Source organism: Sinohyriopsis cumingii, chromosome 7, assembly GCF_028554795.1.
Source record: "Sinohyriopsis cumingii isolate HCF-2022 chromosome 7, ASM2855479v2, whole genome shotgun sequence".
In the NCBI taxonomy this organism is placed as follows: domain Eukaryota; kingdom Metazoa; phylum Mollusca; class Bivalvia; order Unionida; family Unionidae; genus Sinohyriopsis; species Sinohyriopsis cumingii.
The window spans coordinates 38,772,039-38,789,469 of record NC_142967.1 but is presented as its reverse complement, the minus strand read 5'-3'; the positions used below and the strand labels follow the sequence as shown (position 1 = coordinate 38,789,469).

The window sequence follows — 17,431 nt, the reverse complement described above, 5'->3', positions numbered from 1 at the left end:
TGAATTTATGTAATAAAACACTTGTGGATGGGCAATTAATTTATCACCATGCACTTTAATGATTTGATTAAATCCGGAACTTGATTTAAAAGGTTGATTTAAAAATTAAAACAACCAAAACAAATATGCCTCCAAAAGATAAAGATGATTCATGTCAGGAGAAATTGAATTTTCTCCTTCCCAGACAATAAGTATATAAAACATTAGCGGTTGATCTTTCAGTGAGTCTTTTACACATTTCCTGTTGTTTTTCTGAAATGTCTGAAAAAAGCTTTCTTATGGTGTCATGTGAAGATATTAAGAAAAATTTAATAGTATTTTTAAAAATTGCCTCAGAAAAATTTCATAAGATGTTCTTCAAGTTCAACTACTAGAAGTTGTAACAAGTAATGCATATGTTCAGACAGCTTGTGTTGGCTGTTCCAATAACAAGAGATGAACACAAGTTTTTAGAGGGTAAATTCATGCCTACTTAAAGGCTTTTGACCTGCATTCTGGAGATGAACTTAAAGAAGATCATGAAGAAGATAGTTCCTTTTTCTAAAGCCAGCCCCTAGTTATGACTCTAGTCAATGTGTTTTGTTTGAAAATTGATAAAATAGTCATAATTGTTAAAAATTATGTTAGCTTGGAGTTATTTGGTTGTACAACTATTAAATAAGCTATTTCATACCCAGTATTCATGTAAAATACTTAAAAATGAATGTTTATTTGCTTCAGGACATTTTGATTTTATCTCCTTCAGTCCTCAGAAAATTGTTTTTTAAACAGGAGGCCTTGATACCCCTGGAGCTCCAGATGCAAAGGTAGTGCCCCCACAGCCCTTGCAGGACGAGGTCCCCCAGACCCCTTCTAATTTTGTGAAAAACCCTTGTAATAAATTTATTAAGCACCAAAAGTTTCACTGGCCTTTTTGTTTGCTTAAAAGCCCAAAACATTAAAGCTGAAAGACTGTTTTTTGTCTATTTTCATTACCTGCTTTTTTTGTTCAATAAATACTTCCAAATGGAGATGATTGAATTTTGTTTTGAATTACCAGATTTATTACCTGAGGAGGTATGCTTCCCCAAATGCTATAAGGATGTGAAAGGGATTCAATTTTGGTATAAGTTAATCAATATAAAATAACATTATTATACAGCATGTTATTGAGCAAACAAAATAAAGCTCTTAAGGAAAATAAACAGTTGCATTCCCCCAAACATGAAATCCTAATACATATACAAATAAAAAGAAGAATTTATATATTAAAAAAGCAATAAGTACAAGTGGTTTTAAAGTATAAAGATGTTCAATGAGCATATATCCTTTGTTGAACATAATTTTTAAGATCAGTGTACATTTTAATATGTTGATTTTGAATATTTTAGCCTTAGTCAGTTAATAAAATGTATTCAGTATTATTTGCCTTGCTGTTGATTTTCGTTTAGTTTAATTATTAAGAAGAGGAAATTAGGTTAAATATGGAAAAAATGTACAATCAGAGGAAAAATAAATGCAATTAACATTTTACATTATGGATTCATATGGCATACATCCCTTGAACACACTAGTGTAATAATTATGCATTTTTGTTTTCTTATGTAGTCAGGAAGATAAGTTTATTTGAGTAATTTCATTAGTTTGTGATGACAAACTCATTTAATTTATAAGAATGTCCTGGCCATCACATATTTTGTTTGTAATATTAAATACATATTTTATGGCGGTTTTGATTCTCAATAGATTTATTTCAAAACTATTTAAATAACTAATTGAATTAATGTTTTTTCATAAGCATGTCAGTAATAAGATTTTCACACATTCCTTCTATTTTAAAATGGAATTCCTCTTTTGTCCTGCCCTGAATCCCATTTCCCTTGATGAGGTCCATGTAGTTTTGAATAATGTCCTGCCCAGAATTTGAGGAGGGAGAAAAAAGGAATGTGATGATATTGATGCCTGATACCCTAGTTTATCAAAGGTGGTCATATTTTGATTTTTGTTCACAGCATGGAGACTTCCTTGAAAGTCATGAATGAGAGTATTGATTCTGAATTGGGGTGATTAAATATAGAAACCCTGAGTTTCTGGTCAAATACATGTGAAATTCTCAAAGGACATGCCTTTCTCCACATACTGTGTCCCCATCATTTCCCCCCATTTCTTTCCCGCATTTCATATAACCATGACCAATCTGCTGGATATTAAGCCTAGACTTACGTAAACAGGCTTTAAACCAGTGTGACTAATAAACTGTTAATCCATAACTTTGCAATTTGGAAAAGGATTTTCTCTCTAAATGCCACTCTGATATACGTCAAAGAAACCATGTTATATAGATCTTGTATGTAAGCACCTGCAATTGATTGGCAGATAAATGATGCTCTAATTTGTTATGTTGTTTAAATTGAATTGGTGACGATGCAAATATAAATCATGAACAAAGCTTTCTCAGAGTCTGATCTGGACAGTTGTTGTTGTTGTAGGGTTTAATGCCATTGTTCAGCACACGAAAGGCTATACATGGTAGCCAGTATTAATGGTGGAGGAAGAACACAAGAAAACCCCGGAAAGAACCACTGACCCACAAGAAGCTACTGGCAGGCTTTCTCACATACCCACATTTTCCGAATCCGAGACTCGAAACCCACACAGACAGAGGTGAAATGTCAGTGATCCATAATGGAGAGCACTTTAGACCACTCGTAGCCCACTGATATAAACAGTATTCTATTTAAGTGCATGTGATTTTGTACAGGGTACAATAGTATCAGTAGCTGAGTGCAAAAAAGTACGTTGACTGTTAAAAGTTAGAAAAATCTCTTTTTATTTTTGGGAAATTGATTTGTCATGAAAATAACAAGGGATAGAAGAGAAAGAATCAAAGTAAGAGGTGAATATTCCATTTCATTTGTGATATTTTAGTATTGGTACCTAAAGCTTGTGTGAATTCATCTTGACAACAGTAAAATCTGCAGTCTGAAGATACACATATTTAGGTACCATACATTTACCAAGATGATTCATTTTTTCCTTTAGAGCTCACATGACATCCCACTTTTGTTCCTGTGGGTCAACTCTTAAGGCATATATCATTGTTTGCTAGTTAATATGTTTATTAGGAATTATCTTTTATTGTTGTACAAATGATGCTTAACACATTAACCCCTGGAGCTTTTTTAGTGTATCGTGCATGACCATGACGCTATAGAGTTCGACAGTAGGCTACTACCTCCAGCCCTGTTAAGTTGTCGCTAGGGGTTAATGTGTTGACAAGGATTTTTTTTTTTTCCAGATCATCAAGAAATTGCTAAATTTGTAATTTATGTGCAATGTCGATGCACAAGTGATTAAATATGCAAGGAATATTCAAATTTGGTGACCTCATCAAAATGCACTGTTTAACACATTAACCCTGGAGCTTTTTGTCATTTTTGCCTGAAAATCGAGTAGGAAACACATTTTGAAAGCTATTTCTGAATAAACTCAAAAGCACCAAATCCCCGGTCATCTTTCAAAAACATACTGCCTAGTTGTGTTAGAAACATCGTTTTTCATTGGCTATTTGACTCATGCATGAGCAGAAAGGTACAAGTTGGAGTTCTTTTGTTGTTGTTTTTTTTTGTTTTTTTTTGCTAAACGGAGTCATTATTTTTGTATGGAGACCACTCTTTATTCCAAATGCCCATCTTATCCTACTTTTTGCAAAAGCTCATCTGTCTGTTTGCAGTTCATACCAGTTTGCCTTAGATCTGATACCAAAAAGTCTAAAATCCAGACGAATTTTGGGTAAAAAAAGTCGGGTCCAAAAAATGATTTTTTTTATTTGTAGTTTGTAGTGCAACTAGATATTCCAGATTATTTGGTATCATTGTAGAGCTGCATCTGTCTACCTTTCTATAATACCACCCACTTTAGTGTATCATACATGACCATAATGCTACAGAGCTTGGCAGTAGGCTACTACCTTCTGCCCCGTTAAGTTGTCGCTAGGGGTTAATGTGTTAATGATGGCAGTTCACATTTAGATATAAGGTACAGTGTGGTGCCAGGTGTTTATTCATGTCAATTTCTTGGACAGAGTGGAATTATTTTACCAGTAGGTAGTCAGGAGGGCTATTATATTGCTATGATATGAATTGGGAAGTATATTTTCCCCCATTAAAAAAATACTTTCAGAGGATAATTATTGTTGACACATAAGAAGGCATAAATAAAAATAATTCTGAAGCATCGTGCATGACAAACATGATGGCAGTATTGAAACTCATGTTATCACACCTCCACCAGAAAGGATGGTCATGTTGACACTGGAGCTTCACCAAAAGACAATGATGTCTTGTTGGTCCTAAAGAAAAGTGGTACCAATCCTACATCCAATATGGCCACCACAGTGGCCAGTTTCAAAATCTTCTAATCACACAATATCAGGGATGGTTTCAACACCTGGCAGTTAAAAGGAAGAGATTGTCTTATGGATTCCAGAAAATTCTTTTTGGCCAGTAAAGTATCAGTCCCTTCAGTGGGGTCCTGTTTATAGTAGGCCACTAGGCTAATATATTTTTGATATTGCCTAGCCCTTCCCCTGCAAAAAAAGGTTATTGGTCTTTGTTTTGTATTTCAGATGCAGTGGGAAGAAACCATTGAGAGAGCAATGCCGCATTGCTAAAAACTGGATAGAATGTGTCTTCCATGAAAAGTCCATTCTGAGACACAATTCAAAGTTAGTATTTGCATTTTAATGTTCCCTACATATGTCTGGTATTGTTTTCTTTGTAAGCTTACTGAAATTAATGATGCCAATAAATCTAGCAAAAGAGGATCCTGGCTTCTTAACATTAAAATCACATATTCACAAAAATATCTTTTCTATCCATGTCCACCAAAGTTTGAATATATCTGCTACTTGAAAGTTCTCAGATGTTTATGGTGTCCTAAAATGAAATATGGCATTGGGATGATTTATCCCTCCCCAGTTCAGCGTTGGTACGTTATAGGTGTATATGGTCTTGTTTTCCAGTGTAAAACAATGATGGGGAATATCTCTTTCATTACATGAATTTCTTCTGTAACCATTGTTCACACAAGCTAGCAAAAGCAGTTGTTTACAGTAATCAGGATAAAGCATTAATTGCATCATATTTACATTAAAAAATGTGCAGCATTTATACAATGTGGTTAATTTCCCATAAACAGGAAGTTGTTCACTGATTGATGAAGCTACATGTACAGGTACAAATTCTGTAGTCTAGTTTTGAGCAGGAAAGTCATTGTACTTGTGAGTTTTTGTGAGATCCAAAAATATTGGTGAAAGATTTTTTCTTATCTTTTTTTTCTTTTCTAGATTTTCACATGTGAAAAATGAATCCTTATATTTTCACCTGTGAAAATACAATATTTCCTGTCATGCCATGCGATACTTAATTGTGTGTGCCTATGTAAGTTATACTTGTTAAAAACAAATATTGTATAAGCTAGAGTAATAGATCAAATCTGATGAAAAAATCTTGGAATATAATAAAAGAAAATGCACTGCATTTACCATGTGTTAAAAGTCAAGTCCAGCTGCAAATGACATTGACTCTAATCTGCTGTTACATGGTATTACTGGCAGGTCATGGTCTATATTTATTTTGTTGATTTCTGCTAACATGGTGTGTAGACCTAGATCTGCAGAGAGATTATGCTTTGACAGATCTAGGTCTTTGCAGTTTAATGGTTAGTGCTATTTTTCCTCCTTAGTAAAAATGTACAGATTGTTGTTTGAGTCTGTTTGTATTGTTGATGTCACATCAACTCAGATATTATATTCTGCCTTCTCTCCTTGATGAAGTGCCAGAACTTTTTTGGGTTTGCTTCAGCACTAGTTAGCATATCATTTTTGTGAGTGTTTAGTCTTCCAGTACATTGTGTGTGTCCATTTTTTTGATGGCTTTATATTTCATACATGCACATTGAAATTTGGAGACATTGTCATATATGAACCAACTCCATTTCAGACATGTTGTTTGTAATATCTCTCCAGGTCCACATAAATTTGTTTAAACTGGTGTGAGCTCACATGGAAAGAAATTTTTCTTTGAGTTATGTATATTTGATTTATTTATATCTGATTTAATATATATTTATTTCAATTATATTGTTTGTCAGTTTTAATTTTTTTATATTTTTAATTACATGATATTGTAGTTTGAATTTATTCACTAGAGATGATACTTTTTTTAGGAAAAAGTGTGACCTTGACTATTAGTTTATAAACACCAGGTGTTGATCTAAATCCTGACCTTGTTTCAGAATTTGTAGCAACCTTCATAAACAACTTCTATTTTATTTTAAAGTGATTTGTTGTTTCCAGGTCATGATGGGACATTGTCTTTAAGATATAAACAATTTTTTTATTTCTTAGAGTAAAAATTATTGGTTTTCGTCAGAGTCACACTGGGTAAACGTGATCTGTAACAAGTACTTGCTTCTTTAAACTACCAGAAGATGATCATGTGACCCTTGTTTACGTTTTAGAAAGCCCATATAACCCATGTTTTGGAGAATTAATCTCAGTAGAACTTGGGCTGATAAACTGTTAGTTAACTGTTGTGCTGTTTGGAGTTATTTCAGGTTACTTGGTTTGGAGTTATTTCAAATTGCTTGGATTCAAATGGATTAATTCTGTTATTTTTCAGGAAAATGTGTGCTTATGTAATATTGTGGAACAAGGACAGTTTTCTTATAAAAATTTATTCAGCTATCAGAAACCAGAGTGATAATTCTTATTTCTACAAGGAACTGTAGACTTCAACACTACAGATTGTATCATACGTCATCGTCTTCCATCTTGGATTCTTTGACAGGATTCGAATATGAAATCAGTAGAACATTTTGTTATTAGGACTACAAAATTTTTATTCTCTGATTATTTTTTGATTATTTTAGGATTTGATTCTATAAAACAGTAAGTTCATAATTTTTTAAAACTTTTACAGAATTTTTCCAGGGAAATAAATTATTGTATTTTTCCAAGCTTGTTTTCACTCTTTCTTGTGTTACTGTTTATTTGAGCCTAAACAAGTAACATAATATGTGATAGTTTTTGTGGCACTGTCACTAAAGTCTGATCAAGCCTCAGTGATATTAGTAACTGAGGTAAAACAGTCACTAAAGACTGATCAAGCCTCAATGATATTAGTAACTGAGGTAAAACAGTCACTAAAGACTAATAAGGCCTTACTGATATTAGTAAGTGAGGTAAAGAGATTTATGATGTAGTTAAAAAACTGAATACATGTCATATCTGTTTTACTCTACATGTTGATTTTATCCTTGATTTCATTTTATCTGGCTGGCGCTGATGGTCAAGTTGAATATAAATGGCATGATGTCACTAATGCTGGAGATAGTACAACTGTTACAGCAGTTTACCATTGAGGGTTTGAGTGTGAAGTAAAAGTCCAGAGTGATTTCAGATAGTAATATTTTAAAAATTGAGTGTTGGATTTCTGATACATTTATTGTTCTTGATTAGATTGCCTTGCTTGGACGGTTGCACATAGGGGTCAGGGAGCACTTGCCCTCTGCCCCTCCATCCGGATTTTACCTTTAAACATGTTTTGACCCACATCTGTAAAACTTAATACACCCCCCTCCAATAATTATGTGGGCAATCTTGTTGCCATATATTTCATCCATATAATTGGCAAGTTTGAGGCCTTGGCCTGTTTGAATTGACCTTACTTCAGATAGAGTACTCATCTTGTCTCTGTTTTGATTCATGATTGACTGAATTGCCAAGAACATGTGCAGGAAGGAACATTTAATTTTGTATAAATTTATGACACTTTCACTAAAGAATGACCATGCCTTTTCAGTATTACAGAGGTAAACGTATTCATTATACTTAGGGAGAGCTGAGTACAGATCTGTTTTATATTCCCAACTATAACATGGTTCTGATTCTGAGTACAGATCTGTTTTATATTCCCAACTATAACATGGTTCTGATTCTGAGTACAGATCTGTTTTATATTTCCTGCTATAACATGCTTCTGATTCTGAGTACAAATCTGTTTTATATTCCCCACTATAACATGTGTCTGATTCTGAGTACGATCTGTTTTATCTTCCCCACTATAACATGCTTCTGATTCTGAGTACAGATCTGTTTTATATTCCCTGCTATAACTTGGTTCTGATTCTGAGTACAGATCTGTTTTATATTCCCCGCTATAATATGGTTCTCATTCCGAGTACAGATCTGTTATATATTCCCCGCTATAATATGGTTCTGATTCTGAGTACAGATCTGTTGTATATTTCCTGCTATAACATGGTTCTGATTCTGAGTACAGATCTTTTTTATATTCCCTGCTATAACATGGTTCTGATTCTGAGTACATATCCGTTGTATATTCCCTGCTATAACATGATAAAATGGTTCTGATTCTGAGTACAGATCTGTTGTATATTCCCTGCAATAACATGATAACATGGTTCTGATTCTGAGTACAGATCTGTTTTATATTCCCCACTATAACATGGTTCTGATTCTGAGTACAGATCTGTTTTATATTCCCTGCTATAACATGGTTCTGATTCTGAGTACAGATCTGTTTTATATTCCCCGCTTTAACATGGTTCTGATTCTGAGTACAGATCTGTTTTATATTCCCCGCTTTAACATGGTTCTGATTCTGAGTATGATCTGTTTTATATTCCCTGCTTTAACATGGTTCTGATTCTGAGTACAGATCCATTTTATATTCCCTACTATAACATGGTTCTGATTCTGAGTACAGATCTGTTGTATATTCCCCGCTATAACATGGTTCTGATTCTGAGTACAGATCTGTTGTATATTCCCTACTATAACATGGTTCTGATTCTGAGTTCAGATCTGTTGTATATTCCCCGCTATAACATGGTTCTGATTCTGAGTCAATATCTGTTGTATATTCCTCACTGTAACATGGTTCTGATTCTGGTAAAACATGATCATGATCGATAACAAAGTATTTTCCCCCCCAAATAAACAATTGTTTGGTTTGATAATTTAGTAAGTCATGTTGTATTCATGAAGAAAAACTGAGTTTTTTCACTGCATTTTTCTTTATATGCATGAAGAATACTGTGATACCACTTGAAAACTTTAAACGTCTTCAACCAAATGGACAGGAGTATCGTTAGTCATATTTTCTTTCTGTCAGATTTCTGTAAATACTTATGACATGAGAAACATAAAATAAACATTTAATTCTTTAAATTCATTTTGTAAAATCAATTTCTTTTTTTTAAAAAAGATCAACATAGTTTCTGATTTTTTGTTATTTTGTTAATTCCAGGCAGTTGCCATGGTTGCAGTATACAAATCGAAAGCTGTGGGTATCAACAGGCAATACCATAAACTGTTACTTCTTGCGCAGTGATGGGTCAATACAAGGGGACCGTCATCTGTCCTTTAGAGTCCCACGGGAGGACATCAGTAGATTTGTGGTGAAGAATGACAAAGTTATAAGTGGCTGTAGGTTAGTGTTTAGTGCAATCTGCAATTTCATTGTTCACCATTGTTGGCAGTACTGGGGCAAAGGTCAAGTTTGAACAGGTTTTTTAGAGTTGGAAATATTTTGATATTCACTGAAGATAATATTTTTCCTTGGAGACTAATAACGAATATTGTAATATTTAATACATCTCTCCCCCGTTATGACGTGATAGCTGGGTTCCATATCTGCTGATCACATTATGTACTAAAGCGCAGTATAGCAAGAATGATATAAATTTCATTGAATACGTGTTACGTGGGGGATAAGAATAGAAATGATTATCAAATTTATAGTAATAATTTCATTGTATGGGGATTGCGTATATTTTTTTTAGACACTACATTCATTGCTGTGAATGACCATTGTGTCAGATCATGTGGTCGCTGTTTATGCTCTGGTCAAAATTTGCTATTTAAAGTAACTGGTTCATATTCTTCACTCTCCAAAATGGAGGTTGCGGATTTCATTCAGTACTGAGTTTTCATGATTAGAATTGCAACTATGAAAGCTTCAGTAACTTAGGCAAAGACTCTGATATTGATGTAGGCAGCAATTAGTTTTTATAAATTGTCAAATTCAGATGACTTAGCAATGTAGACACAGACAAAGAACTTGTAAGTTGCGAGTATGAGAAATAGCAGCTATGGTTGGTCACGCGGCTTCACTGACTTGACAGTGAATGAGTTCTCTCAAGATTTTAAAGCACATACAAAATTCTTCCATGAAAAATAATTGCACAGCTATAACGATAGGACTTTACTCTTAAATTTTTCCACACATAATAGATGTGTACCAGAAATGTAAAATGGTTAAAATTGCTGTTAAACATAACATACACTACACTGCTTAACAGTTCACAGGTAGGCCCATGTGTATGGAGTCGAATAGGTAACAGGTGTTCTATTTATAGTGCCCTGCACTGGGTAACTTTGCTACAGGTATATTGAAGGGCTAAAATGCCATACACTATGAGCTAAAGGGTTAAAACTTTTAACACAATTTCTTCAAATGACTGACTCTGTTATTGGCTTCATATTTGATGCTGATGGAGTAGAAGCATAAATTGATACCTTTGTCCATCCATCCATGTGGATAATTCTGCATTAGTACTGCACATTTCTGGGCTTGATTCCTTCATTTTTATGTACAAAGTAAGGTTCAGTGATTGTTCATCCAAGGTTGGTCGTTTTCTGCCCATAATTGTGTTCCATTTGTCATTTATCTAGCCAAGCAATGATAGATGATGCTTCATTGTTTGACTGGAACTATGGAACTAAACTTAAAGCATTAATATACAATATGAATAACCAAGTTAATTGTAATTTTTCCTAGAGATGGGAGTATTCACATGTGGGATGCACTAAGTGGCAACAACTTGTACACATTTCCACACATTCACCGGACAGATTCCCAGGCAGTGGATTTTTATGACCAGTACATTGTTTCTGGATCCAGGGATAAAACTGTTAAAGTAGGTGAAAATACTAATGTTTTGAATATTTTTTTGCCCATGGCATATCTGTGGAGGGGCATATGTTGCCAGTAATTTCTCTATGTTCTCTCATGTTCATCACAAATTTCATTTCCACTCGCTAACTTTTCAAGGACTGGATTGAAACCATTTGATACGAGGATTTACACTAAGAAGCCCTAAGTAGAGTTCAACTTTCAATGTTTTCCCGCAAATTTTATGGTGTTGTGACCCCTATTTAGATGTTTGTCTTTCAGTTTTGTTTTCATCCAGTCACTTTTGAAGGACTTTATGGTGTGAAATCAAATTAGAAAAGGAGACTTTACATTTTAAGGACCTTGGTCAAATTCACTAGTTTACTGTTTTTCAGCAAACGTTTATGTAGCTTCTACCCCAATTTGCCTTAGAAATGTGTTATTTAATTTCATTTCCACTCATTAACTATTGAAGGACCATTACAGATCACTGCCATCTCACCCATGTCTGCCGTGGGTTTGAGTCTCAGATTCAGCTAATGTGGGTATGTGAGAAAGCTCGTGGGTTGGTGGTTCTTTCTGGGGTTTTCCCGGGTTCTTCCTCCACCATTAATACTGGCCACCATGTATAGCCTATTGTGTGCTGAAAAATGGCATTAAACCCTAAAACAACAACTACTATTGAAGGAGTCCTGCTCCGAAAAAAGTTTTGTGTGAGGAATTGCATGAAAAAGAACTAAATATCCAATATGAAGCCTAGGTTAAATTTGATTTTCACCAATTATGGCCAAATGTTTATGTATTTATGGACCCTGTTTCTATAAGAACTTTCCTGTTCAATGTCATTTTGTGCTTATTTACTTTGCATGGACTTTATGAATTGATATTAAATTTGATATGAGATTTCTCATTTTGAAGACCTTGGCAAGATTGGTTTTCATCATTTTTCTGGCAGAATTTTACTTAGTTATCACCCTGTTTTGTCTTGCAACTTTTACCTTTCGTTTCTGCTCAGTAGCTTTAGTAGGGTTGGATTCACAAGGTAGCATTCTAATATTACTAACGTAATGTGATTGGATAATTTATTCTGAGAATTAAGATTATTTGTAGAATTCTCTCTTATCTCATTTCTTGTGTCTCTTTCACTATAATTTTAGTGCAGGACTTAAGTAATTTTACATGACAGTGTGATTGGCAATTTGGGTTTTAATGTTTATCTATCTATTGTATAATTTAATGCATTATTGAAGAATGATAGATACATGATAATAATCATCGTGTGATAATCACATTACAGATCCACTGACATTTGAGTCTTGTGATCAAAATGGCAAAATTAATTTGAATGAAAGTTGCACCCGATTTATCACTTAATATTTATGGAGCAGCCTATTATCTGCCAGTGTAATTTGAAATGACAGTGGGTGGTATGTTGTTTTTTTTTCTTCACTTGGAAGGGTTTGTTTTGTTTGGAAGGGTCTGATTTATGAGATGGTCCTAATGTATAATAATTGGGTCAGTATTATCAAAGATGCACATTTTACTTCAAAAATTGGTTTCATGCAAGGCCAGTTTTTCAGGCTTTCTTGTAATGTTAGAAAATTTTATTAGGAAAATCATGAAAAAAACCATAAAAGCTTCAGTATACATTTTTTAAAATTAATTTAACCTTGTTTTCAGATTGTGTCCACCTCCTACGAGCACAACTCCAACTGCATACGACAAAGCTTTGATGTGGGGGATAGAATATGGTCAATTGCTATATCACCTGATGGAAGGTATTTACCATTATGGTTGACATTTTGAATTGCTTAAACAATATTGAATATCATCATCTATTAGTTAATCATTCATAAAAGATTGAACAGCAAGTATGGCGTTATGTGTTTAGGCTCTTACAAAATGTAACAAGAAAAAAATGAAGACAACAAGCTTTTTAAAATTTAACAAATAATGTATTTCCCTAGAAAAACAAGGTAACAGTGAGAAAAAGAACTTATGGTTTTATGAATCAAATCCAAAAATAATCCAAAGATTAACAAAATAGAAGTCCTGGTAATAAAAACCTAATGAAACTTAGTTCGAATCCCGATGAATTCCGAAATGGAAGGTGATGATGTATGATGTGGTCAGCATTATACTGATTTGTCAACATTTTTTCATTGAATCACAGAAAATAATAATCCAGTTTGAATTTTGTGTAAATTTGGATAAATGGCTTTGTCCAAGAATTAATTTACAGCACTAGTATTTCCAGGGAAAATAATCTTAAAATCCAAATAATTTGATGAAAATAAAATAATTAGCCCAAAACGGTCACACCATAAAGCAGCTTGACTTCTCGAGTGTTAAGGCACTACTGACAATTCTTTCTTAAAACGTTAGTAATAAATCTAAGTACAACACAAAACAGATTCTTGGATGGAGATCAAGAGTTCATCCTTCTGGGAAACCAAAAGTTTGTAACAATAAACATGTTATTTGTCACATACTCCAAGTATGGCCTCGATTCCACTTTATGAATCTTACTGAGAAAGAATATTAAAAAAGTTTTTAAAAAGTTGTTGACTACAACTTTCTCTAATTCTGAATCGAGGTCAGGAGCTAGGTCAGCATTTGATACAAAGTTTCTATTATTAGTTGTTTACTTTGAAAAATGAAAGAAATCAGTCAGAACTGAACAATATCAAATCCAGTAAATAAAGTTACATTACAATAACATGTAATGGAATAAAAAAAATTTTAAACTAACAAACAATTAAATATAAATTAAATTTAAACAAAATAACAATAGAGACTCCTGTTAACAGTATGCATGAAATAGATGGGTTTTTGTTACAATAGTGTGTCCGATGGATCCGTGCTTCCCTCGCGCCAATATTCTTTGAGTCCATCAAGGTGTGATTACTTTCGGCTAATGTAACCACCATGTTTTGCAGCACCACTACCCATCAAACCATGATGCTATCCCAGACTCCATGAAGATTGTGAAGCTGTTGTACTCGCGGTGATATGGCAGTCGTTATGGAAGATTGTGTCAATGCAGCAACAGATGATTGTAATTCAGCTAACTGTTGCTTGATAGCTGCCATGTCCGACATGTTTAGATCACATGGTGTATCAGCTGCTAGCAGGTCATGCGACGATGCTGTTTAAAGATACACGAAAAACACGTCTAGTCACGCGACGTTGCTGTTTAAAAACATATGAAAGACCTTGATTTTCTTCTCAGCTAACTGTTTAACCAATTTTTTATGCAGTCCAATTTTCTGGAATGTCCACCTAAGTTGAATTTATCGCAGTGATGGCACCCAAGTTAAGTTCTGTATTGCGAATGCTGGTCAAACATTTAACAGTTTGTCTTGGTATACGAGAAGCTATTGTGAGTTGAATAAACATATGATCCTCAAAAGACAGAAAGTAACATGTGGTGTCAGCAAACAGAAGAAGGACTGTTTCTTTCTGCATATAATGTTAAAAATTAAATGCAGCATCTGCACTGAAAGGAATGCATCTCTACAGGTGTATCAGTTATATGAATGACGCCTAACTGACAATGTTTGATCAGATGCTTCAACTCAATCATCTGAATGGTTCAACATGACAACGTATCTAAATTTAGTTACTAGCTTATTAACATATATTGGCTGCAATGACATCATGTCTGAGCAGAGAACCATAGTAAACAAAGAGGGGCCCAGCAAAGAGCCAGAGAAGGATGCACTGTGTATCACTTAAACTACATTTAACCAATTAAATTATAATTAATGAAGATTTAGATGAAATGGTATTGAATATAAAGTATGATATATATACATTACACAAAAATGCTCAAGTTGATAGCATAAAAGTGATAGCTTTGAATAAATGTTTACTTCTTTCAGGAATTTTAAAATACAGGACATGTTTATTGTGTCAAAAAGTTCCTTCATGTCATGTACATTGATCACACATACGTTGGAGGTTGAAACAGTATCATAAATTGCTTAACAGTGAATGGTTCATTGCAAGAAACGCATTCTGGTAGCATGTGAGAGTGAGTTATATAAATATGACCAATTCTGATTGCAATGACTACCTCCTCCGTACAGATTGTTCTGTAGGAAGGAATCCATTCTCCTAGGGCTGGATTGATTGCATGAAGTTTGTTATTCACTGCATCATTCCATGATGCCTGCCACTTCTGATGTAAAGACTTTTTGAGACTATGTTTATCTGCTTTTTCATTACCTTTAATACCAATATGGCTGGGTAACCAACAATGATATTTGGGCATTTTATATTTTTAACAGTGATAAGAAGAAGAAAAGAGAAAGGTATAATCTGCTAATCAGGATTTTTGTTTGTTGTGCTGTCACTCCTAACAAATTGCATCAACCCAGATATTTACTTGTTATACATTGTTGTTGGTGTGTGGGGATAAATGAAGAATATAGAGTGGTATAGTATCCAGATATGAAAAAGTATTATGATAGTATTATACCAAAATGTACAGGAAATTCATTTAATACCACATATACACCTCTCTCTCTCAATAACTCATGCACATTGGGGTCAAGAAACATAGACTGCACTTTAAGCAAGGGCGCGAGTTACCAAAGGAACTCAAAAAATCTCTTAGACATCCAGAGAACCATGGGGTTGGGGGTGACTGGGCTGTTTAATGACTGAATCCTGTTTTATAATCAAGTTGAGAATAATTGTCAGTAAAGCATTTTTTCCTATGAAGTTGTTCGTTATTCTGTATAAATTAAATTTATTTTCAAAATTTCCAACATCCAGAAGATCGATAACATGAGTCCAGCTGGTGTGAACAACCAACACAGTATGTGAAAACATTTGTGTATTATGTCACGGCTTTTTGTTTTGTTGATTATTTTGGTTCCCGGAGTGGTGTGTTTGGTATTTTGTGAAACAAGTAGTGTTCCAAGCAGGGAACCAGACTAACTGTTGATTCACTGTCAAACAAGATTTTTTTTAAATTTTAAAACACAACATTTCGTGAGACAATCTTCTACGTCAAACTCAATCTTTGAATTGTTCCAGTTGTAAAATATTGATGCTGTGATTTCATTGCAAGTAACAAAGAAACTTCTTATCATCCTTGAGGATATCTCTAAATGTGAATTTAGGAAATCTCAGAAATTCTTTTTCCCCACTATTTTCCATATCTGTGAAACAAAGATTTTTATTTTATGAAGTACTCATTTCACATGGTTGCCTTGCTATCTTTAATTACAGTTTTGATTGAGTAGGTTAATTTAAGGTAGCTTAAGTAGATTACATACACAATAACATTTATAACAGTGTACGATTGATCAACTGAAATGAGTTACCCTACATACAACTGGGTCCGCTGGTTATTAAGCATGTAGGATTTGTATGCCTTTTAACATTTTTGTTTATTCCAACTCCTTTTTTTGATTCAAAAGACGTAATTAACATGATAATAGAAAAGGAGGCCTGCTTTTTATTTAGTGCAAGAATACAACAAAATGCTTCCGCTATCAAAACATGGTTGGCACTTAATTAGGTTGTTAGAGAAACACTCGCTGTCATAGCTGTTATAGTAGATTAACACATTTTATGGTTAATTACAAGAGGACACATCGCATTTATGATGATTATACTTTAAATTTCAACCAATAACAAAAATTAATTGGAACTTATTTATTAAAGTACTGCCTACACTAGGTGTAAGTGACATTTTCATTGATCCAAATTTCCTTGAATATCGTTAATTATGGTGTTCTAAAATGTTGTTTGGAAAGAAAATGTAACAAATTTTATGACTTCTTTTTAAAGACAATATTTCATGTTGATTAAAATATCCAAGTCCTGTCTACCATTTTCAATGATAAAAACGAGCAATATATCAAAATTTCCATTACCAGTTTTGATCGCAATTTTCTTCAAGTTCAACAAATAGGGATCTATTTTTTGACATTTTCTTGTGTAAAAAATGGGATTCCTACCTGACCTTTTGTTACAAGTGGGTTAGTGAGTTATCGAGGGAATAATGTACTCATTTTTAAGTTGAGTTCAACTGAAGCTGCACAGACCCAAATCTGGTGTCACATAATGTACCAGCAATTTGGGTCTCTGCAGTTTAAGAGAAATCAACAGAATAGGGAACACAGACCCTGATCTACCATCATATTAAATGACTGCAGATCAAGGTCTGTGTTGCTTTGCAGTTGGAAAACTTGTAAGCTAGTATATATTGTAGTAAAGGTGAATCTCTTTGTGTGGTGGTTCCCAGCACCCAGGGTTGTGAGGACATTTTGGAGGTTCCTGTAGGGTTGCCAGGATTTTTGTGTGGGTAGCAAAGCTTATAAAAATGCTTAGGGTCATGGCCAAAAATAAGGTTAGGAACAAATTGTCTTTGTGAATGTTATAAATTTATTAACTGCACTTAATTTCTCCTTATCCTCAGTAGCAATGTATTCTCCATTTGTTAATTAAATCAG

General features: G+C 33.8%; 1 protein-coding gene across 1 annotated transcript in view; it reads left to right on the top strand.

Annotated features, from left to right (window-relative positions):
• LOC149795051 (F-box/WD repeat-containing protein 4-like) overlaps positions 1-17,431 on the top strand; it is a 35,916-nt gene that overhangs the window by 2,640 nt on the left and 15,845 nt on the right. Inside the window, exons 2-5 of the mRNA XM_089964734.1 lie at positions 4,607-4,705; positions 9,315-9,497; positions 10,848-10,986; positions 12,642-12,739. Of these exons, the coding sequence (XP_089820860.1) occupies positions 4,607-4,705; positions 9,315-9,497; positions 10,848-10,986; positions 12,642-12,739 (519 nt within the window). The remainder of the gene's footprint in view (positions 1-4,606; positions 4,706-9,314; positions 9,498-10,847; positions 10,987-12,641; positions 12,740-17,431) is intronic.